General features: G+C 43.8%; 1 protein-coding gene across 8 annotated transcripts; it reads right to left on the minus strand.

Moving 5' to 3' along the window:
• Window positions 1-420: 420 nt before the first annotated feature.
• map4k5 (mitogen-activated protein kinase kinase kinase kinase 5) lies at window positions 421-24685 on the minus strand. Of its 8 annotated transcripts, XM_078089736.1 has the most exons (36): window positions 24216-24659; window positions 23529-23775; window positions 21046-21103; window positions 17094-17184; window positions 16090-16154; window positions 15928-15983; window positions 15787-15834; window positions 14957-14999; window positions 14776-14848; window positions 14232-14363; window positions 13949-14011; window positions 13776-13857; window positions 13018-13134; window positions 12151-12229; window positions 11411-11482; window positions 10484-10542; window positions 10290-10357; window positions 9782-9820; window positions 9302-9346; window positions 8895-8937; window positions 8602-8815; window positions 8461-8484; window positions 8281-8366; window positions 8040-8081; window positions 7747-7831; window positions 7582-7661; window positions 7008-7068; window positions 6183-6297; window positions 5924-5982; window positions 5565-5668; window positions 5150-5327; window positions 4854-4922; window positions 4639-4731; window positions 4269-4339; window positions 2521-2576; window positions 421-1358 (listed from the first exon to the last, which is right to left on the minus strand). In XM_078089736.1, the coding sequence occupies exons 2-36, from the start codon at window positions 23634-23636 to the stop codon at window positions 1271-1273; spliced, it is 2766 nt and encodes a 921-aa protein (XP_077945862.1). In that variant the 5' UTR covers window positions 23637-23775; window positions 24216-24659; the 3' UTR covers window positions 421-1270. The 8 variants fall into 8 exon arrangements, with proteins under 8 accessions (XP_077945862.1, XP_077945866.1, XP_077945864.1 ...); XM_078089740.1 differs by lacking the exon at window positions 11411-11482; XM_078089738.1 differs by lacking the exon at window positions 9782-9820.
• Window positions 24686-24753: the final 68 nt, after the last annotated feature.

Raw genomic sequence — 24753 nt, forward strand, 5'->3', positions numbered from 1 at the left:
CAGCCTCCACCACTGGGGTTACAATCAGGGAAAACACTTTCTCTCAGAGGAGGAATTCACCAATGCTCCCGTCTGAAGAAAACTCAAATCATAAAGTTGGCAGTAAATAACTTTACGCTGCATAATTCTATCCTATTTTTTTCTTACACCGTTGAGTCCCTTTTACGTTTTTGATTGAGATCACATCAAACTGATCTGACCTCATTAGTCAAAGTTAACATGTTGTCCTGTTGCACTGAGACTAATTAGTGCAGGTTTGAGGAGTCGGAGGACTGTCAGACTGAACGGGGAAATAATGGAAACTAACACTCACCTGTAATCCTCCTTTCCGCTCATCAGACCTCCGTAACTCTGCAATCATGAGCTCTGTTGCATCGATCCAATCTCAACACGGACAATAAACCAGAGCCCATCCAGGTATCTCGTTAACAGCTTTTTTATTACAAAAAAGACAGCATACATTAAACATTTTGCGAAGGGAATGCAAAGCTGTTAGCAAAACCTAGCATTGTCCCTCATTTTGTCATTTTATTTTAAATAAAAAAATGTACAAAAGTGCTTACATGGTGCAAATAATGAGAAGTAAAAGACCTATAAAAGAGGAAGATGAAGAAAAAAAATGTACATTATATGTAGACTTCTAAAAACGCAGGAGAGAGGAGACTATATTACATGGCAAGAAACAACCCAAAGCTTCTGAACATCTGTTCCTTAGGTTAGTCCTCACACAGCAGGACTGCCACCATCGGTTAACACGGCCAGTAAATGTTAATAAATATTGTTAAATTCCCCACAAGGCTCAGGGTTTCTGTTTAAAGTGAGCTATTTGTTTGACTACCGAGCTTGTGAAAGCTCCTCTCAAGCTATTGGCAGAGATGAGTGACATGGAACCCACAATAAATCTCCCACTGTTTCGCTAATACAAATTACACAAGTTGAATTTTAATGGCACTTTTATTAATAATACCTGGAGATCATTTGTAACTCAGTCCACGTGCCCGTCTCACTGGCTCTCCCGTTGCAGCTCGTAATGGTTTCCTTGTCGTTTGAGATGAGCGGCGCCACGGGGAACGTGTTGCTGGTGTAAGGCTACTCATGAATCCACCTCAAGAGCCTTCTCTCTTTACCGACCTGTCGATCCCGCCATCAGTAACAAAAGCTCCCAATAACGGTTTTAAACTAGACCTTCCCCTCGAAGCGCATGGGGTGAAGGTCTGGAGTTTCCCTCCCAAAAAGACTCGCATCTCATCCTCCTTTCTCTCGGGGAGGCTCAGTAACTGTTCTCATGACCTGCCAGGATGTAGAGGTTGCTGAGGGCCGTGGGGTTGTCAGTGGGTCGGCTCTGCAAAACCACCACCCTACAAAAAACACACAGACACCACAGTTAGAACATTGCACAGAAATACTAAATGATGTCTGCAACTCAACTTAATCGTCAACTGGGAGGCGGAAGTCTTTCTTTTATCATTTGTCATAAATCCCATGTACATTAAGGAACATTTCAACATATTGGAATATAAACCTATTCTATAGAGAATGATTGAGAACACCCAAATACGGTGGGGCACTGATGGCCTGTCAGTCAGATCGGGACGTCTTCTTGTGGTGGTGACAGCTGAGCAGGGAAGCTGCAGTCCACACGGTCCGTTCCATCAGATGGAATTACAGAGTCACGGAGACACTCAAACCAGGCTGGCAGTGCCCCGGCGCCGGTGAATAAAACATGCCGGGGTGGTGGGGGCTCGTAAATAGATTCTATTAGTTAAAGATAATAACCAGAAGGTGCAGATTTGCCGTTTTGCTCATGCTTCAAGTTTTGGAATATTCGTCAGACGACACAAATTTGATGTCATCTATCTGGATATATCAATATATCGAAGTTATCATCCTCCAACCGTAGACAAAAGGACTGTTGCATTAATCTCTGAATAGATTAATCAGTGATAAAAGGAATTGAAAACGGCTAAAGTAATTTGACAAGCAAAAATTCCAAACACGGTTTGATTTTTCAAGATTCATACGATTATATATATATATATATATATATATATTTTATATCTCGAGATGTTCTTCGAGGATGACGTCAGGGGGGGAATTCCGGAACACTTGGGCTAAGAGTCCTCAGAAAGTCAAAACTAATTACAAGAACAGATGCAAAGGGGTTTAAGCGAGGGGAGGCAGGCAAAGACCGGCGCAGGGAGAGATGCACGCTGTGGACTCACAACGCAGCAGGTGAGCGGCTGGTTTGGTGATTTCCAGGTAACAAGACCTGAGGGAGGAGCGCCGTGGTACCAAGCGACTGATGCAGGGAGCTCACGGGGTCAATTAAAATATACTAACAGCGGCCGGGACGTAAAGACGGAAAAACTAAACGTGTGTGAGAGGAGGGGGAGTGAGATCTGTTATGCGGTTTGTTTGTGACGAGATGCGTTGTGTCGTGTCGTAGGAGCCCTTTGTGTTGCACATCCTCTCGATGCGTTCGATGCGCTGACGTCGCTCGGCAAAAATCTCTGCACCAACCTGTCGGATCCCAGGAGACGGAAGACTCTGCTCGGATCACAAATCTCCTGGGTCACCTGGGAAATGAAAAAACACAAGCTGACAACTGGCTTTCAGTGTATCTGATGTAGTGGTGGTGCTGAGGAGGCATTTAGGACTCAGACGACAAGCATCGTCACACTGAAGTCCTCACAAAGATACTACTAAATATCCAATTGAAAAAATTCTATGATAACTTTTTGTTTTCTCTGTACAAGTGTACTATGAAAGCAAGAAGACGCAGAAAGCTAGGAAGATACAGTGCGTCTGGAAAGTATTCACAACGCTTCACTTTTACACATTTTGTTGTGTCTTATTCAAAAATTGATTACTCAAAATTCTACATACACCAAGTGAAAAAAAGCTTTTTTCCCCCAAATCTATTAAAAATAAAGAACTAAAATATATCATGTAAATAAGTATTCACAGCCATAGCTCAATACCTGAGTATGATGCTACTCGCCCTTTCTGGGCCATTCTTCTTTGCAGGACCTCTCAAATTTCTCTCAACAATTCTGCTTAATCTATTCAGTGTTTGTCCAGCTTAGAGACAATTGCAACCAAGTGTGTTCTTCTATGTGTACAGTTTATCAAAAATAATGCACAAGTCATTTTAGTTGATTTTAACTTAAGAATTAACCTTAATTATAAACAGCCTGCAGCTAACAAACAAACATTACAGACAAGAACCTTTATTAGCATCACAAAATATCACTATTATTACTTGTTGTCAAGTGCCCGTATGAATGTTGAAAGAGTTGCCGGCCTGCGTTTTGCGTTCCGGTTGAAAGGGGACGTTGTGCGTTGGGATCACTCATTGTGTCAACAGCAAAATGTCCTAATGTCTCTGCACAGACTAAAGGAAACCGTCTCCGCGTTCAATCCCGGGGGCTCACATGCCCCGGTCGCCAGGTGCAGCCCGACACTTTGCGTCACAGAGAACACGCATCCCTTCAGAACGCACTGGTGCGCGTCGACAGATGCGCGATAGTGGGCGGGTGACACCTGCTAGGTGTAAGTCCTTGGCCTCAGGAGGGATCCGATCTGTTGGAGTCTAAACGAGAACACTGTCTCGGGTGTTCGGAGAAGCACCCACCGAAGCGGGCACGGATCAACAGGCCTGCCCCCCCCCAGAGGAATCCTAACGAGCCAGAGGATGCATTATTTAGTGCTGCTCCCTGTCGTTTATGATTGAGCATGAATTTTGCATGGCAGCTGACATTTAAAAAAAAAAAAACTGGCGGTGGGAGTGCGGACTTGTCGGGCGAGACCTTCTGTACGTTCGGAGCGCGGCGAGCTTTTAAGCCGGTGGCCCGCATCCCCGTATCACTTTTCATGAAAACAGAATGCTTCACCTCCCCGTGATCTCTTGAACTTCCAATCCGCTGGCGGGCGCCGCTTGTGATCCGGTTAACATGGAATCCCTCCGTGAAAGGAGGACAAATTCATTACCTCGGCCCGATACAAAGGCACTTTGTCTGGCTCCACCTGAGGTCTAATCTCCCGGGATCAGCTCCAGCATGTCGGCACGCGGAGACACTCAGGGTCTTTGTGTTAAGAGCCAGAGGTGTTCTCATGTGTAGAACAAACACCATTGTATTTAGGGACAACATACAAAATACGCATTGAGGTGTTTATTTTTGTACCGCGTTCATTTGCGTCCGTGGGCATCTCCTAAATTCACCAGAGGTTATAATTAGGTGCCTTTATATGGTCAGATGTTTCTTTACCTCGTTTGACTTGAAGCTCTTTCCTTGCATGCCGTGTTTCCAGAAGGCCAGGACGCTGTCCTGAAGGCACACTGTCACAAACAAAAGATGAGACGCCATGTGGCGGTGCACAAGACGTCAAGGAAGCCACTGAAACACTGCCAGGTTCATTAAGAGGAACAATGCAATTCATTGAGTTTACAAAAAGCTCATTGTAAATGTAACATGTAACCTTGCTGGATATAAAATCAGCCTTTTCTGTAGACCTGCAATGCTGGGAGTATAATTCCCACAAGTTTTGCTGTAAGGTACTACACACGGTCATTAGTCGCTCCATTTCTCTACGCGGAGTGGAATATTTAATATTCGAGTTGTGTGTGGAAAATCTCACCAACTGATCCGATGCAGAAATCAAAGCTGAGCTCAGATGCCAGCTTCTTGTTGGACTTCAGTCTGCCCTGGAGATTTACAATCTTCAAGTTTTCTGGGGAGAGAAACAATAACAGGCTGTAAAAAATGATGTGGTAGAACGTAGATACATCCAGACCGTAAATAAGTCACTTGTCTAGATTGTGGTGCAAGTTGATGTAGAGAGATTGTACTTACGGTCTAAACACACCAACACTGTGTCTCTCTCCAGCTGGGTGACATGGATTGCATCCACCTGCTGAAGAGCTGCGAGGTGGAAAGGTACAGCTTGAATAACAGATCATCCACATACCACAAAAAATATGTATTACTGGTGATTCAAATCATTTATACATATGTGATATACATTAGTTTTTTGATACTACCTCTTTATTACTATACAAGTTGTTTTTTTATGTAAAGAAATGCAGCCTTATTTTGGCTTCTGCGTGTTGTTTAGGAGCAGAAACATGCTTTAGAAATTCTAGACCTACTTGTTCCAATCTCTGTGAACCAGGAGGAGCAGGAGTTAAGGTTGATGGTCTCGAAGCGGACCACCTGGCCCGGCTCGCTGGCTTGGCTGATGGCCACACACACCAGAGGATACTCCTGCTCCGGGACCACCAGCATCTCAAACACTTTCAGTGGACTGGGAAGGGGGAAGTCGAAGTGCTGCAGCAGAAAGAGGACAGAGAGGGGTTTGCGTCAGTGGAGTTCTGGTGTGTGTTGTGTTGCTTTATTCTGCAGGGTAGAGCAAGTTGCAGCATTTCAGCGTTGTCGCCTATAAAACAATCCACGGGTACATGAATAATTGGCATTTCGGAGTACAGAAGCAACGGACATTTCTACTTAAGATTTAAAAATGGAACTACAGACATGTGTGGAGGGTCATTTAAGTTTAAGGCGTACCTTGATAAGCATAAACCTCTGCATGGGCTCATACCACTGCAACAAGACAATCCCCGACTGCAGCGCTCCACACAGGTACTTGTGGCCTGTATACGGATTTCTCACTGAGAAGTAGAGACTACTGTCACAAAGTGTGGCTTGATTGTGTGTATACAGATTAACAGTTTAAAATCAGAACATGTTGATTAAAAGATATAGTCTACAAAAAGTTATTGATATTTCACAATATGAAAAGTCACGAGGACTGCACAAACATTGCAGGAGAGCTACGAGCCGAGATGTCAGCCGTGTATTGACACACTGTAATATGATGGAAAGGTGAGGAAATAAAACAGGGCTGGAAGGCAAAGGCCACTCACCGATGCAGCACTTGTGACAGCCCTTTGTGTCGGGGATCTTAGTCGTCAAGGCAAACCTCCTGAGGAGAAAAAAAAACCATTCAAGTCGTTTGGACCTAAAAGAGCCAATGACGTCTAGAATGAGGGGACGATGGTCAAATAGATTGCTCAGCACGAGCGTGCAAAAATAGCCGAGTTGTGACCTTATCACAGAAGCGTCAGGATTGTGTGGGGAGAAAATGCTATGTTGGGAACCAGAAACTGTCAGACATGTTCTAACCTGGGTAAGATTTTGTCTGGGAAGCGATGTGTCTGGAACTGCGCGGCCAGGCCGGGCTTCTTCAGCTGCTCAAACAGCCCGATGAGATTGTGCGAATACAGCTGGAAGGTTCTCCCTGCAGCAGAGAAAAGTACATTCAGTGTAAAGCTGCATGAGTAAAGGCCGTCAGTAGCGTCGCAGTGATCAGAGACAGGAGTTCAAATAAATTCATTTTAAGAGAGAACTCTGCCAAACTAAATTTCTCGGCTCGTCATTTCAAAGAGCACTTTCTGATATTCCTTTCCAACATTGTAGAAGCACAAAGCAACTTTCACTTGTAGAAAGGTTAGATGGGAGCAGGAGTAAAATAATAAAAATAAAAAAGTGTGACGACGAGGATGTGAAGCATGATTACCTTCTGATGAAGCCAGTTAGTAGAATATCAAATCAAGCCAGGCGAGAGAGGAGGATGGACAGTGGCCAAAGGAGGAGGAGAACAGAACAGAAGTTAGGTCGACCAAGGGGCAAACAGCTGGATGTAACACCAAAACTTTCTAATCTCATCCTCAACTGTAAAGATGAATACAGTGGATAGATGATTGGACTTTTCACTTCCGTTTTAATACATGAAACGAACCGCTCTTGCCAGTGTTGACATTATACGTCGTAAACTACAGACACCAACATATCTGAGTGCAACAGGCTGCAAAGCCAGATGTGCCACTCATGAGCCACAAGGACAAAGTCCATAGAAGCTCCAATGCAGCGGGGCAACACAGAGCAAAGAGGCAGCAGGTTATGACAGTGGTCAGTAAAGCAGCAGGCGGCGACGAGTCCGTCACTCACCAGACAGAGACATCAGGTTGTTGTTGATAATGTACAGCCAGGTGCACTTCCTCGGGAACAGCTGAATGAGGAATTGAACAAAAGTGGTACAATCACCAAATAGAGGGACACCGCATCTCGACGACAAGAGCAAGAGAGGGAGAAGGGACATCTATTGGCTGATCGCTCCCCTCCTCTGAACAGCAATTATCCAATCACAGCTCAGCCTCTGCACGCGCTCACGGTCGAGACGCAGATCCAAGGAGTTTGGAGGGGGGAGTCTTTTTTTCACGACTCTTTGAAAATCCAAATCACAAGCTTCAAAGTATAAATACTGGATAAAAAGTGAGGTTATCTGCTTCAACGTGAACCATGATCCTGTCCGTCTATCTGGTTTACTACTACTAAGTTCTTAAAACAGGTCAAAGAGTGCATCATTTACTAACTACATTATTTTGTGGGACTACACAAGTCTTGAAACAATAAAATCAATAACATAAGCAAACAATATATTGCTCCCAAACAAAGTAAGTCATTCCTTAAACGTATCTGGGTTTATGATCACTGTTTTTGGACTGATTTGAGCTCCTATTACCTGCTCCATTGTGGCTTCATGCAGCTCATTGAGGTTCAGCGTATAGATGCCATCCTCCGTACCAAAGATTAGGTACTGGTCTGGAAAGAAGCATTTACAAAACATTACGGTTTGGCCTAAATAAAACCGGTTTGTGTCACACGGCGGTTACGAAAGGAGTTGTACCTTTGGTGTCTGGATGAATCCAGGATGTGGCACAGTTGATTTTCAGTGGACAGCCGTCAAACACTTTAGAGAAACAGGCTCCCATCTGAAATGGAAAAGAAGCACCATGGCTCAGAACAGGCAGCCTCCGGTTCAGTGAAGCGTTGACATGTCAGTTTAGTGAGCTGAAGCTGAGCTCAAGCAAACACAAAGCTCTGCAGAAACTAAATATCTAGACAACACGCGGCAGCAGCTCAGACAAGAGTTTAATGACAATGCCTGAGAAACCAGGACAACGCAGAGGATTCACTCACCAATACTTTAGGAGTGGGTGGAAGACCGTTGATGGCTGGTTTCTAACGAGGAGCAGAGGAAACAATATAAAGAACTCAATAATGCAGACGCAGAACACACAGAGAACACGGCAACAATCATTCATTCATCTTCAGCCTCAACAATGAGCCGAACAAACATGGAGCGTGTTCTTTTCTGGGCGTTTTGTCAACAATGAATCCATGTTCGACATGAGTGGAGGACAAAATCCTCTGGACTCACAGGGAACTCCTTTTTCTCCTTCCGGTGCTGTTGGTTGGGGGGCATCTGTGGACTGCCTCCATTCACACTGTCATCCGAATCGTTATCTGTCATGAGAGAGCAGCTACAATAAATTTACATTTCTTTTACAGCCATAATCATTGAAACGGTCGAACACGCATTGACATGAGGAGCCCTTACCTTTACATTCAGATTTACTGAGAGCTTGTAAGAGATCAAATACATTATTTTATTTAGACACCTGCTTGATTTAAGACACCAATGGAAGATGTTTGAGCGGTTATGACGCGTGAGTGTTTGAATTAAGACACTGAGACTCACCAGGATCAGATGCGTGAGACAAAAGGCTGGGGCTGCTGACGCTGACGGAGAGGAAATCCGGAGGAGAGTTCTCCACCTTGTTGCCCAGGTGCTCCGGTGTGCTCTGCATGCGGACCACCTGGCTCGGCCCGTTCTCAGAGTTTGGGAACCTCCGAACCGTCGTAGACCCTTCGTCGTTGAGGCCAAGCTCCTCTGGCGAGCTGTTTAATCGTGGCTGAGAAGTGAAGGTTTCGGTGAATGCAGAGCTCTACAGGCTCAACACGCTTCTAATTGCACAAATATGTAGGGCTCACCTTCGGAGGCAGAGGAGGAGGAACCCCGGGCTTCAGAGTGGACCTATAATGGAGGTGATTATTTTTAGAATGATGTAAACTGTAGCAGCGAATGTTGTGGTCGGACCTTCCATGACACCCATTTCTATAATGCATTACAAACCTACTCATGTCTGGGACGATTATACCGCATATGGGGTTATAATGTAGGAAAACTATGGGAATTACAATACATAACTTCCAAAAGTGATATATTATGCCTTATGCCAAGCTGTGGGATAAAAGGCATTTTGAATATTCATGACTGCTTATAATTTGTATTATACAGAACTGTAAACATAGTGTCTATAATGCATTATCTAAATTGGGCGTCATAGGAAGTGTTAGCCATGTTTTAGTGTAAATCTTTACACAGTCAAAACACTCACAGCTCCACATCTTCAAAAGCATCTTCAAGATGTGCGATGTGTCCACTGCAGGAAACAAAGACAGCGATCATTGTAGAAAACAACACTCAGGAATGGTGTCAATGGTGAAAAGATTTTCCTAAAATCCTTCCTCAGAGGTAGAGAGTGATGACTTTAAGGAAATTAAGTGGGGCGTATTTGTTCAAACCCGAGGGAGTTTCTATTTTCCAACAAAAAAGACGTCTGTCATCACTTCATTAGGTTTATGATGGTGATTTACGTAATGCAGTCTCCAGAGTTCTTTGGATAGTTAAAGTGGAGTGTATGACTGTTCTACATGCCTGGTTTTCTCAAACTATATCTCAAGCTATCATCACACCACGCATGTTGAATGGTGATGGTGGGGGGGGGGGGGCACTACAAAAAAAAGGACAGGGACCAAGCGAGAGGTGGAGTGGATGACGCAGGTGGGGGTACTACAGCACACACAGTTAGTGTTACCGTTGGAACAATTCGTCCTCAACGCTTTTGAGAAGGCTCCTTGGTGGGGAAAAAGAGAGAGAGAGAGAGAGAGAGAGAGCCCGACAGCCACAGGAGGACAAAGATAAAGTGGAAGGAGAAACAGTCAAAGCACATTCAACACGTGAGACGGAGATTACAGGCCAAAGCAACATTACAAACGAGGAGAGTGAGCTCATGCACAGACAATCATTGGCTCTGTTAAATAAGTAGGTCCATGCACGAGTGAATTAGAACTCAAATTAAATAGCATGATTTATATGCATTTTCATCAGAAGTCTTTCAACTGTACAATGCTCCCCGACACGGCAACCAGCATTTAGATGTACAGTTGAAAGGATGTGATCCAAAAAGGCACAACAATAACAAGCTTTCTTTCTCTGAATTAATGTAGGGATGCATCCATCTAAGAAATAAGAAATAATAGTGTGAAAGAGAGAAGAGGAGGTAAACAGGAGCAGTTCCCGTGACAACAGTTTCCATGGATTACCTGGTTGTTATTCCTCCCTCTGCAAAGGGACTCCAGGGGGAAGGGAAGTCATTATCTTTACTCACATCCTGTGGAAGGACACATATGCAAACAAAAAGGATTTATAAAAAACGCATTTCTTCGTTTGTAGATATTGTTTTTCTATATGCACTTAAAATGTTTTTCTTTTACAAACATAAAGACATGATTATCACCATTTCAGAATGAGCCTCAGTTTCCTTCCGGAGCGGTGGTTCAAACTGGAGCTTATCAACTGTAAATGACAAAAAATGTGTTCAGCTTAGTGGGGAGGGGGGGGGGGTTGTTGTCTTACACACACCTTTGGCACTAGGGGGCATCGGTGCCCAAGACTTCAAAACACACAAAGCCCTGCGAGTAGTACAGATGTGTAAAACTAGCGAGAGCCTTAGAAATTACTCAGGGCAGAAACCAACCGCAGATGAGCTGCTTCCGTTAGATTGTACCTGCCGAAACACCACTGAAGTCGTTCACCAATATATTACGATTCAATGGGAATATTTGCTCTGGAGCCTAAAAACTTGCCAGAGACCAAAACATATTACATTTGACCAGATTTATTCCCTTTAGGGACATATTGGTGATATCATGGAGCAGATCGCTGTCAAATATGTCAAATATCGCTGTCATATCAAGTATGAAGGCAAACGAAATTGACCAACATGCCAATATACATACAGTTCCAGTCGAAAGTATGGACACACTACTCAAACTGTACTCTGACACGATTGGCTTCTCGTTAACAAAGAAATCGAGACGTAGGACCACCGATATTTATTTCCGTTAGTGTTTCTTCGCACGAGGTATGCTGTGAGAGGTGAGACAAGCTCAACTTCCTTGTTAGAATCCGATTAGTCATCCACACTGTCATTTCATTGTGGTTGGTCTGACAGGAACCAGGAAGATATCACAATGTCCAAACTTTATTGAAACAGAAGAAACACAAAGTAGCTACCACGTGCAGATCAACTCACCTTATTAGTGCCACTTTAATCTCGAACACAAGGTTCTGTTATTAGCATTAGCCTAATTCTCAGGGGGTTCTTGGGCGGGAGCTAAGGGAATCGGGCAAACACACACCGACTCGCTACACTGTCACTGACCTGCATCCCCCCTGTGTTCCACAGTGAAGCTAGGACTTGAGCCTGGACCTCCTTGGTCTTTCCCATTGTTTGCTTCATGTAGGAGGGAAAGTCAGACGCAATTGTGAGAAATATAGACACAACTAAACAGAAAGTGCATCTGGTAGAATCACAGTACGAACAAGCGCAGAGCACAGTGAAGCACGGCACGCGTGGCTGCAGACAAGGACACTTCTCTTACCACTCAACTGTTACTACATCCACCCAAAATGAAGAATGGACAAGATGAGACACAGCGGTTGACTCCATCTACAAACAACCACTGACGACAACACAGACACACAACAACTTCCCTGAAGGGTCGCAAATTGTTGCGTTTGCAGAATCTATGCAGCTGGAGGCCAAATCCAGCATCAACGCATGTTGATTCAGAACCAAATTCCAAAAGAAACCGTCATGACCCCTTCAGACAAGCCATTTCGCATTATTCCTAGGAATGAGCGATGGTCATGGTGAACTTGATGGTCTCTGCCACACCCACTTTCTCTGCCGTGAATCCCTGGCCTATTATCACACACGCTTCCATGCGGTGGTCTGGCAAAGAGCCAGCTAGTCCTGCAGGATTAGAGGGATGACCGCCTCTGACAGGCGGCGGGGCCTCCATCAACCTACATAGGCAGGCTGACCAATGACAGGTCAGATGCACGGAAGCCGCTCAGCCTCCATCTCAGTGATGCGTTTGGGGCTTTGTGTTTACTTACAGTTGATCTCCGAGCGCGTCCTCTCAGCTCGGGCTTGTTTATTAGTGGAGCGGATGGTGTGTCTGACTGCAGAGAGAGGCTGAGGCAGAGAGTGAGAGAAACACACGTTTAAAAAGATAAGAAACTCAGTTTCAGAGGCGGGAGCAGCACTTGACAAGCGAGTCGGGCAAAAACACGGTCAAAAAATTAGCAGGAACTAATACGTGAAACTAGCAGGTGGAGCTTAATGAGAACTGAGAGCTAGAGCTCTCTAGATCTTTTTGTGCTGCGTCCATGCGTCGCCACATTATTATGCATCCCAGAGACTGGTTGTCTGCAACCAGCTCCAATTCTGGCAGTCAATAGCCCTGAGGGTGTTTTTTTCATTCAGGGTGGCCGAGACAGTGCTACTGCTGTCAGGGGGAGAAAGGCACAATGGCCTTTCAAAAGGCAGTCGTACCATTGCTTTGGCTGCCACGTAGATGTGGTGTTGATTCCAAGTGGAATAATGTCAGTGGAGAGAATCAAGAAGAGGGGGAAGGGAGCCTCAGGGAGACACGAAAACAGACTTGAGCCAAGATCACCTTTTTACCGTGTCGCTGAAAAAACATGTGCTAATATTTACTTTCCCCGCTGATGGAGACGGAGTGTTTGCATGAAAGTCTGTTACAACATGATCTAGTGAAATTGGACATGGAGTTGTTTTTTTCACAGTTTTTCCTTTTTATTCTTCTTATTAGCACAGCCAGACAGTCCCAAACGTCAAACGGTTGGGGCGTATTTTTTGAGTACATATTTTGTAAGTCGTCTATGTGTTTAAATCACTTATTTATAGGCTGTGCAGATTTAGCATATCCAGTTTTTAGATGGGACAAAATAGGTCATTACCTCAAGGTCGTCATCGTCCACCTCGCTGTAATGCTCGTGGTTGTCTGGGTTGTTCATTTTATCGAGGAGATCAACAGCGAGCCTCCTTGTCAAACCTATCTGGGCTACATACACGTGCTGCGGGAAAGAATGTTTAAAAGAAAAGGAATTATAAACTTGTGCATCATTCGAGAAAAATAGTTTATACTTGTGGTCCTTAATCCCACGCACAAGGTCCATGCTAACAGGAACATCAGAGGCCCTGCAGAAATGGTACTAAAAGTTAACTGAATAAATGAATAATCAGCTTCAGGCCCCGTTAGGACGAGACACTTCTCCTCAAAGACAAACAGCTAGTTAATGACAATATATTTTAGGAAGCAGCCGCCCCGTGGGCTTCTTCAAAGATAGTATGTGTTTGAATTTGCACGCAGGCCGGAGCACCGGCCTTCTTCCTCTGGACCGAGGCTTGTTGACGTTATTTCAGAATGTAATAGCTAATAGTTTAAACCCCGCAGGCCGTGATCGGACTCTGACCCACAAAGCTAGAAATTCAGCCAAAGCAAACAGGAGCTCACTGGGACAACCAACACGCTCTACTTCTTTGTTTCGCTTTCAGGATTCATAATGGCAACTTTAAACTGGAATGGACAAAAGACTGACTGGACCAACATATTACATCTTCACTGTGAAAAACTGCACCACATTCCTTATTGCCAACATTCTTCTATATAATATTTAATATACAGCACGACTACGCGGCCAATAAGAAACATTACCGATAGAAGTTTTTCTGCAGTGGGCCTCTTCTTTGGGTTCTTTGTTAGAGACACTTTGACAAAGTTATGGAAGGCGGTGGACCTGGGGAACAAGAGGAGTTTATTGTAATGTAATATTATCCTCCTAAAGTTTAAGGTACCATAAAGCACACTGAATATTCTAAGCTACTCACCATTTGTTTTTGTCTTTTAGCTTTGGAGGCTGGAAGCTGCTCTTGGACATCAAAAACAGGGCTCTAAGGAAAAACCCAAAACTTGAATTAGGAGAGGCTTTGAGAGGCTTAAAGACAGAAACATACTTATGAAACCTTGCCCCATTCAAATGATGTATGCTCAATTAAAAGAGTAGGACCATTTAAGTAAAGAAAAGAGTCATGGATTGTCACAGGAGACCTAAAAGGAGAAAAGTAGCTAAAGAATCATGATCTTTTTTTCTTTTCATGAGGGAAGACATGCCTCATCGGGTGCAGGTCAAACATTGGCGGCTGCAGCTCGGCCAGCTCTATGGACGTTATGCCTACAGCCCAAATGTCACACAGCTGGTTGTAGCCACCGTTCTTCTCCACTGCTGCTACTTCTGGAGCCATCCTACATAAGCATAAGGATGAAAGGTTGGTTTGGGGTGCCTCTCTGAAGTGAAAACACAACGTTGGTGCAAATCATGAGAAGCCCTGGTGATTTTGCGACGGAAAACTATTGTTTACTTTCTTCATTTGACAGCGTGTTCAAAGGTCAGGGTCAGTGACGGAACAACGGCCATGGAGCTGTTGGCACTTTTACGTCTTACTCAAAAACACTTTGGCTGCTGTGAGAATTCGTTCTCATGTCCGTTGGGGGAAGCATCTATCGAACCATCAGCACATGTTCTCACCACAAATTAGACTATGATAGATTTGACAAAAACAGTTGACCAGAAGATGTTCTGCGATTGAAAGGGTCTAATCAATACATACAAATAAAACCTCCCACAGTTCTTATTGAATGATGGTGACACACTCACCAATAAGGTGTTCCAATGAAGGACTTCCTTTTGGCAATGGTGGCTGTTATTTTGGCTGCAACTCCAAAGTCAGCTGTAACAAGGATTGACATGTTCTTTCTCCAGATTACGCAATCCACATTATGTGAAAGCTTCCAAGGCATCAAGTCCTTTAGAACTAAGAGGCTAAAGAGCAACTTACCTAACTTCACATCGCCGTTGTCTGACAGAAGTATGTTCGCACCCTGTTCAAAAACAATGTCAACATGAGCTGCAGAGTTGCCAAACTGGTTCAGAACACAAGTGTCAATCATGAGCTACACAGTCTCAGTAACATCTGGTCCAGTTGAAACACTGACTACTGGTGCACCCGTATCACAGCTCTTTGACAGTCATTCTGTTGCCGGTGACTGACTGGCTCTCTGGTTGCATCCTGCAGGGAGAGCAGGGGAAACAGGAAGTGCTCGCTGCGTAGAGAGAGGTAAAGATAATAGGTCCAACCCTGACCTTCTGTGATAACACGCAAAACTGAGGCTCCATTCAGTGTGTGCACACACCCGGCGTGACCGACCTCACACCTCTTCCTCTGCAGCGCGGCTGCATCGGGACGAGGGAGGGCCTTTGGACTGCTCGAGGGCCAACCGGTGCTTTTAATGTGATTGATTTCAGACGCCGTTTCTTTTTGTCAGTCTCACACCTCTCATTTTGTTTTTTTCTCTTCCTGTTCTCTCGTGTTACGAGACATTTCGGGGGGTTTCTGGCCTTTTTCCCCCTTACTATTATATCAGGTGGGGCCCCCAAAATTTCCCCCATGCACAACCATTCTGCACCGACACCAAGGCAAATATGTCTGTGTATGCGCGCACGTGGCACTCGCACCAGCGGACAGACCCCCCCCCTGTCAAGGGAAAACACTGTTCCTTCTGTGTTGTCGAGGGGCAAATTGTGTGTATGTGGCACATAAGAATGGGCTTGATCGGGATCTTTTACGAGAATTAATTAATTTAAAGACTAAAAGAAAAGGTATGATACCTTAATGTCACGGTGCATCTTGCCCTTGCTGTGTAGATATCCCAAACCCTGTAAACAGAATGAATGTTTTCAGTAATACAGTTCAACTGAAATATAAAAACATTTTTTTCTTTTTAAAGATATACATGAAGGCAGAGTTACCTGTAAGGTCTCTCTGCTGACGTAGGCTATCTGAAGCTCGGAGAGAGGTCCGGTCACTATTGCAACACAATTTCATTACGTTTTTGCAGGGTGAGGATTTCACAATGTACACATAGTTCTAAAAAACATTTAAAGACTGCGTCTTATATGAAAAACGCTTACCGTGATAAATGTCCTGCAGAGATCCTCCACCACAGTACTCCATACATATCCAAAGTTTCTCTCGACTGATGACCACAGAGAAAAGGATTCATTTAGGAATGGCTGCTCTGCTTGTTCGTTATATAAATCTGTGTCTCGTTAACTATCCAAATATTGTAACGAGTTAAACACAATTAAGCAGCAAACTACTACAAAAAGGTTGAAGTTAAGCAAACCTTTCTGAAACAACTCAGGCAAACACATGTTAACCAACGTTCAGACGAAAGGGGGAAAAATAAGCAAGGATTAGAGCGAAGTGGAGAACTAAGTAGAAAGATAATGTCACTCTGTGGATAAAAGCTAAAAATACCAGCAGTGTGACTGTGATCAATCTGTGCCACTTGGCCACTGGAGACAAGAACACTGGACAGGGACCTGATTGCAGGCCAGGAAACCGGTCTGAGCGGAAACTTGAATTTCCCCCAAATAAAACCGTGGCTCTGCTAATGCAATTAATCTCATTTTATAACAATCCATGCACGGTGGGTCGCTCATTAACTTTTTACAGAAAACCATTTCTGCTCTATGTGGCGAGACTGTACAACACATGCCCGCTGTGATAAGACGTGCATCTCTTTGCACCAGCAGCCATATAAAAACACATCAGAGGCTCATTTTTCCAGTTAAACCTGCTGGAAGTCGGCGGTGGGCGGGTCGGCTTTACTTCCTCTCAGAATGCAGCTACAAAGCATAAGCTCAGTCAGCACCGGAGCGCTGCGTCCCAGCACCGAAGGGCTTAGTCAGCACCAGTCGAAAGGTTTGAGTCACACTTTGACACTCCGGTGTGACTAAGCAGTTAAATATATCTCAGGTGACTTTCAGGCGGCGGCTCATTAAAAGGCATTTTGACAGTTGTGTTATGACAGTTGTGAATTTCACAAATGTTATACCTTGAACGGGCTGCGGGAGAGGAGGAAATAAGAGTGTGAAACGACAAAGCAGGAGTATTTTAAGCTGGCTCTTACCAGAGGTAGCTCCCAAAGTAGGCCACAATATTGTGGTGCATGCATTCCTTCACCATGAAGATTTCCTGCTGTATGATGGAAAAGTCATCTCCTGGACAGAGGGAGAAATCACATATGGACAAAAACATTGCGTTTTATTTTCAATAGACAAAATGACATGTTTGGGTCACGATTCATTTACAGAATGAAATGTGTGTTTTGGACCCGAGAAAAGCCCTTGAATTTGAAGTGTCTGGGAGATTATACAAAAGGATGTGGACACCATAAATATTAAAAACACTTTCCACGCCCGTTTGCCAAACTCAAAAAACCCTGAACAAAATCTTCCCATATTTCCGTACTATATTGTTCAACCCTTTATCTTCGGGTTCAGCACATTATTAATCAGCTCAAAACCGATAGAAGGAACACCGTGTATTTTTAAAACGTATTGTAGTATCCAGGCTGCTTTTGAGTTCATCAAAGGACCAACTGGATGGAAGTAAAAGGAATAGAACGTGTAAGGCCAGCTGCTCCCAATCATTCAGAGTTTTCCCTGGAATTAATTAACAGGAGGTTGGGATGCGGCAGCCTCAGCGCTGCATCAACAGACTGTCAGCAAAGCAGGTCAGATTAAACTCATTTAATGGATACTATCAACGCCCCCCCAAAAAATGCTGTACATTACTTGTAGTGGAAAATACCCACAACGCGCGTGATCAAGTCTGAAGACAATAAAAAGGTATTTTGACAGCTAAATTCTGTTAGAGGAATCAGCTGTCTCGAGAGGCTTGGGCAGCCCCCACCAGCTGTGGGCTGAAGACAAGGGGACGTTGTTGACCGGCACGTTACTACGACACACGGCTCCAGGCGCTGTGCGGGGGGGCTCGCCGTCTCGCTGCCTGATTCAAGTGATACAGGGGCATTTCAACTCAGGAGGAAAACATCTCTGGAGCATCTTGGACCCGAGGCATTTTCTGGAGCAACAAAACAACGTTTTTATCAGTAAAGAAGAGCAGTGTTGTTTTGTTGTCTGTGTGGGGGGGGGGGGGGGGGTCAGACCCTCTCAATGGAGTGTGTGAATTAAAGAGGTTGAAATGCCAACGCGTGCATAACTATCCAGCTGATCAACTATCCAGTCTCCACCCACTGTGTTTGAACTTACCTACACCTACTAATTTGGGTATTTAGTTCCGTTAGAAGGCTTGAGATATTGTCCGGATGCGTCGTCTAAACTAAACAACAGAACAAGAACCGGTGTATGACTGCACTGCTTGAAAGTGTAAAGTTAGACGTCACATGAAGAAGACTCCTCATGCGGTGTCAGCTTGTTCAATCATGGAAAAACAAAAGAAAAGGAATGTAGATAACCAAATCTTTAAATCAAGGGAAGGAGACATGAACCAACTGGTGTCATTGAGCAAAAGGAAGGGCAAAGTCACGTGTTACTACATGAGCTGTATAAAGACTTTATTTCATGGTAGCTTGAAATGCTTCTATTAATACAGAAAATTGAATAGTATGACTACATTTCTTAGTCAAATCTTCTATTTGCTCAGGAACCCGCCACAATGATCACGTGACATTATTTTTGAATCAGTCATGGATCACACCTCCCAACCAAAGAGGTGGAATTAGCTTGCGTTGCGTCGCTCAACACAGCCATGTACATACAAAACATAGAAACCAACGTCACTCATGATAAACATAAACATAATAAACATATTCACGTGAAAGGAGTAACTTCGTGAAATGAGATTGATTATTCTTGCTTGACAAAAGATGTCAAGATGTTATCGGAGGCGACGTTAGGAAGGCAATCAAGGCCTCACTTTAATCTGCTAGATTAAAATTGTGTTTCACCGCTTTGTGTCTTCCTGCATTATAATAATGGCAGTAATGAATGGATAAGTACTCCAACGCACAACTATAGTGATGAACATGGAAATCATTTTTAATCTCTTGCCACATGCTAGAGCAATCTCACAATTTTGTGAAGTCAATCCGGTTACAATGATCCTATTTTTAATGGCAGTGTTGTTCAACACTGTGTTATTTTCAAACATTTGATAACAGAGCAAAACTGAAATAACCCTTGCTCAAATTTTTGTGGCTCTTTGAGTCGGTGAACGCACAGAAGACTTGGTCAGAAAAAAAATAACAGAACACGACAATCGTCTCTTCTAGGCGAGTTGAGGCTTAAGACTGTAGCCACTTCCTCTCAGAGCGAGCGCTTCCCTCTGAATACACACACCCTCGCTTCGTGCTGCGGCACTTATCTGGTGTCAGGCCAATTTTACTCTTAAATCATTTGTCAGGCATAGAAAAAAATAGCTTATCTTTTAATTAAAAATTAAATCACAAAAAAACCCCACTACAGCTGAGTTTCTAATGGAAACTATGATGTTGGTGCAAATACCTCAGGGGAAATGAACATCAAAAAAGACAAAAAGGAAGTATCGTAACCTAGAAGTGTTACATTTTTTTTTTTTTTTTTTTAAGTCATTTGATTGATCTGCTCTGTGCCCATTGGCCCCTGAGGGCCTCACCACTCCCGCCTCCCCATGGGCCCCTTATGTAAAGGCAGCGTCACTCCTCCTGGTCAAACCGGTTTGTTTCTGTGAGCCGCCCAAAGCTGTTTACCCAAAGCACAGTTTTATTTAGTTTTAACTGGAAGTCCTGAGCTGGGTTCATTTTGAAAAAAAGAAAAAGAAGATATGAACACGGCCGATGTGAGATGGTGTTTGAAGATGCTGGTGGGGAAACCTTGCAGGTTTATAGAACAGACCATCTTAACCTATGAAGTCGCGTGTTAAGCTTTAACACCGCTCTTAACCAATGTAACACGACCAAGCCCTGTTTTCACTCCTGATCCCTGTGTTACTTCTGTACTATTCACCTAAATTGTATTAACTAGGAACCTAGATCAGTGAGTGCCTTTAAATAATTGCTCATGTGACTTTTCAAACAAGAGGCTTGTATCTTTCTCAGTTTTTCTGAGGATTTTTAAGGATTTCATTTTTGGGCTTACAACTTGGGGGCATTTTTTTGTGGACATTTTAAAAAAAGAGAAAATAACTGCTTATGAAAATGGGCTGATTCATTGAGACTGCAGCCCAAGAGTGCAGATTTTCTTAAGATGTATTTATATTTAGTCTAAAAAGATTTATTTCTATTCTCATGTCAAAATGTCAAGAAGGCCCCGCTTTCCCTCTCCTGACTATTTCTCCCAACATACAGCAAAGCCCCCGATCTTCTGCTACATACAAAGACACACAAACTAATCCTCCTATTTTCCAGCAGAAGAAATCTATGTCTTACATAAAAGCCCAAAACCTCTACAGGGTTATCAGGTTGTTCGTGACAGAAGCCTCTCAGGGCAGTAATTTGGAAATAAACACTTTGATACGATGAGATACCCAAAAAAATTATTTCATTTTAAAACAACACCTGGAGAACAACACAACACGTACGTGGCATACAAAAAAAAACAACCACATCCTCTTGCAACGACTAATCACAAAAGGAGCGGGGCCATGGTGCCTGAAAGAGAAAACAGACTTCCCTGACTGGTAATCATCTGAGCTCAGTCTGGTCGCTGGTGGTACAAAGCCCTCATTGTAATCCCACTAATCTGGATCGCACTAGCTCCCCACTAGGTCATCTCCACACACACCAGAGCCGGGAACAGTCAGGACTCCCTCGCCCCGATCATCTCCCATCACAACGCTCTTCACATTGCTTCAAGGCTTTCCGCTAAAGAATTGAGAGTTCTAGACATTTTGCCAATATTGAGCAAAAATCCGTTAGAATGGCACTTCCACGTTGTTAGGAAATAATATATTGTTGTTGCATCAGTTAGTTTGCATGTGCATCCATTTGCAGTCATCTGTATCAGCAGTGTACTGCAATATTTTCCTTTGTGGTCATTCTTTAGCTTTGGTAACAGAGAGAACGCGATCATCAGTCTTACCTGGCTCCAACTTGATGATCTTCACAGCAGCAAGGTCCCCAGTTTGTATGTTTCGAGCCTGAAAGACACAATATCAAGACGCACTTAATACGCACACTTTAAGAGCTTGATTCTGCATTTCATATATTTTTGTTTTTGCAGTCAGTCTTGACTAAATCTCGGACAGTTTATGATTTTATTAATAGTGGAATATGTAGTCAGCAGGGCCTAGTTGTACAAAACAAGCAACCTGCAGGTAAGCTCTCACAACAAAACAACACACAAAAAGCAATATCTTAAGCTAAAATGAAATGAGTCAACCTTGAATATTACATAACATGAGACCGTATTCTGTTGGGAGATCAGACCGTTTTGGCCCACGCCAACATTAAACCAATAATGACATTTGTATGATGCTTTGTGCACTGAGAGGAAACACTCTACTGTGCACAACCCCCCACCTCCAGCCGTCATATTCCACATCATTACACCCGGGAGTACAATCAAACAAGCACCAACAGCAGACGTCTTGCTGGACAGTAGAACCCTATTAATAAGCCTGATGCAACTGACCAAAGACTTGGTCAACCTTAATCACTCTGGACATCCTTTGATTAAACTAAGAAACCCATGCATCCATTTGTTAAAAATGTTTTCTTAAAGTAGGTTGCACTGACTCTCAGAACCAGGTCAAGAGGGGATGCTCCTTAATCTGTGGAAGTGCAAGCGAAGGGGCAAGCAGCTAAATCAACCGTAAACCATAAAACTGTGTTGGTGACAAACACTAAACACACACACACAAACTATACTTGTTCTGCAGCTGATACCGCAAGTACATACACAGAAACAAAAATACCAAGAAGTGTTCTAAAAAAAAAAAAAAAACGTTTTTCACACGGTGTTCTTCTGCTTTAAAGCCTGTTTAGGTAGCGAACAAATACTTGTTGGTAAACCCATGAGGTAAACGCAGAAAGAGGAAGTCTGTCACCGACCGCTCGGTTATGTAATGGAGCAGATCCAATGTCTTAACAGACACATTGAGAGACCGGCAGTGTGCAGGATTCATTGGTACCTTCTGTGCCATCAAAACAATGCATCTATCAATGCACTGACCTACATTTGTAGTTACTGTTAGCGGCATTGCGTCGACTTCTTTCCTTGTAGAAACAATTCCAGTAGGATTTTTGCACATAACGTTGACTAAACCTATGAGAAGTACTGATTTCAGACAAAATTCCAGCGCATAAAATCACACCAACAGCTGAGTGTTTGACATTGTATTGCAGACACATTAACACCAGCAATAACAAAGAGGGTTTCTGTGTCCATTAAAAATAAATCAACAGAGACCACCAGGCCGAGGGGGGACGTTTCTCAGTTTGAGGTGTTTCTGCCGTTAGTGCCGCCCAAAGCACACCCAGCAAAGCGCGTGTTTAGACAGGGGCCTGATCGTATTTCAGCGCGCCGCAGCCCTCCGCCTGCGAGCTGCGGGAGAATATCAGGCGCAGCATTCCACCGGTGGCCCGTCTGGGGGTGGGGGCTGGTCGCAGAAGCTTTGTATGAACGACGGGCTGCCTGAACTACTACGGTGCAGTTTGACTCGTGAATGATTCATAGCGCGTTTCAGTAGCAGACCGTAAATGAAAAAACGATGGCATTCCCACCGAGTTTCACCTGAGTCAACTAACAACGATTCCGCGAAAGCAGTAAAACCGGAATGGGTTCCTTCTCTTAAACATCCTATTGATGCTGTATGTTACAGCGTCTCAACAGATTATGTAATAATTTGTAATAGTGTAATATAATTAAATCTCCTCAATAACAGATCGTAGGCCAATATGCATTTGGACTAAATACTACTCCTTTAATACTGTTGCTTTGGACTATGGAAGGGTAGCGTAGTCTCCATTGACAAAATAAAAAGTGATTATTGGACAAGCACGTACAGGCATTCACCATTAGTCTCACCCAGTCAACCACGAAAACCGGTTGAGGGAATTGTTTCAGTTAACTGTATTGCAGCTTGGAAAAGGAAAACCATACAGCTCATCACACCGTCTCATGCGTCTTCAAATCGCATGTTTTATATGACCAACAGTCCAAAAACCTACAATGTTTATTATACATATCCACAGAGAAATGCATCGAATCCTCACATTTGATATGCTAGAACAAGCAAATGAGTATTTCTGCAGATTCATTTGCTTTCTATCTACTAATTGATTGATCAACAAATAGTTGTCTTACGTTTCACAATGAATACATCATCATCTATTATTAACTAAAGCAATACAGACTGCAGATATTCCTGCCATTAAGAGTATTTTAGTATCTGGAGAGAAACTAGAGGAACGTTGCTGATAAATGTGTTGGTGACATGTTAGTATGACTTGAAAAAAACTAAACAAAACTCTGGCTTTAGCTGAAGAAGTCGTGTGACGGTACACAGAGACATCTCCAGCAGTAACGGCGGGCTGTGGGAACCAGTAAGTTCTTCTCCATACCTTGTACACGTCTCCATATGTGCCACTTCCCACCCTCTGGATGAGCTCGAAGTCGTGCTGAGGGTTCCTCCTCTGGATTTCACCGCTTGGCCGGGGAAAGATCTCCATGGTAGCTTGAAGCAAAAGACCCTTTACATTTAAGTAAATAGATCCAATCTAGTGGCGGAGGTCGGATGAAGGGACGGTCCTGAATATATTTATAGGCCGATCGCTTTTACTCAGAAGGTCCTCCCTCGGGCTCCATGTCCTGATGGAGAAACATCAGAAAAATAACTTTGTGTTACGTTATGTGGGTGTAACGTTCGATATTAACGTTAAATCGGGATTAACATTTCTTCCAAGTTAACGTGAGGTGTGGCACAAGCAAAACAACAGATGCGACATCTGTCACCCAACACCAACAGCTCGAGCCATTTCATTTCTCTCTTACTTTCAAACAGAGTTAAAGTTCCTCTGAGCTGGTTCTGGCCGCTGGAATAGCACTGACGTTAAGCGTTAGCGTGTACGGCGAGGTCACTCCAGAAAATAGCCAGGGCCCGGTCTATCGTTGCTATTTAACGGGGTGACTTAGTGGGGGGGGGGGGGGGCATCGCACCAAGGCAAGGGAGCTAACAGCTAATGCTAACTAGCGAACGTTCGCCTAGCTTCGCCGCTGGTTCTAGCTAACTTCAACAGTGCCTAACTTACCTTTTACAACCCGAACGCCGTCGATGAATACATCTTGCATTTTAAATACTTTTACGAATGACGTCGAGTAATGGCCCCAAGAAAAGAAGGAGAGCGTCCCCCTTTGTTGTCGACGTAACAGTAGTAAACTTGGGGTCGGCTGTCGGCGTTCACTCCGTCTCCTTCAGCGCGGACGTTGTAGCCGAGTTGGGTTCGAGAGCGAGAAGTTGCGCCGTTGACATTTCATTTCTCTCCGCTGACAGTTCAAGCGGAACCTAAACACTCACGTGTGGACCGCTAACGCCAAACTACGTGAGTAATGTTACTCGTGAATGTAACTCCCCCCACAAACAAAATCCATCGAAAAAAAAAGCAACAGTCTGTTGCTAATCTCTGTGGATTCGCAGTTACAGGATCCCGATGCCGCCTTCAGGAGCTCCCTCGGAAAATCTGAAACTCAGCAGTGAAAGAAAACAACACAATAAAAAAAGGTTATGTGGCAGTGAAATAATTACAACAGGGAGCACATCGTAAAGGAAGGTATTTCAATACATTGCGA

The sequence above is a fragment of the Gasterosteus aculeatus genome, chromosome 15 (genome assembly GCF_964276395.1).
Source record: "Gasterosteus aculeatus chromosome 15, fGasAcu3.hap1.1, whole genome shotgun sequence".
Classification (NCBI taxonomy): domain Eukaryota; kingdom Metazoa; phylum Chordata; class Actinopteri; order Perciformes; family Gasterosteidae; genus Gasterosteus; species Gasterosteus aculeatus.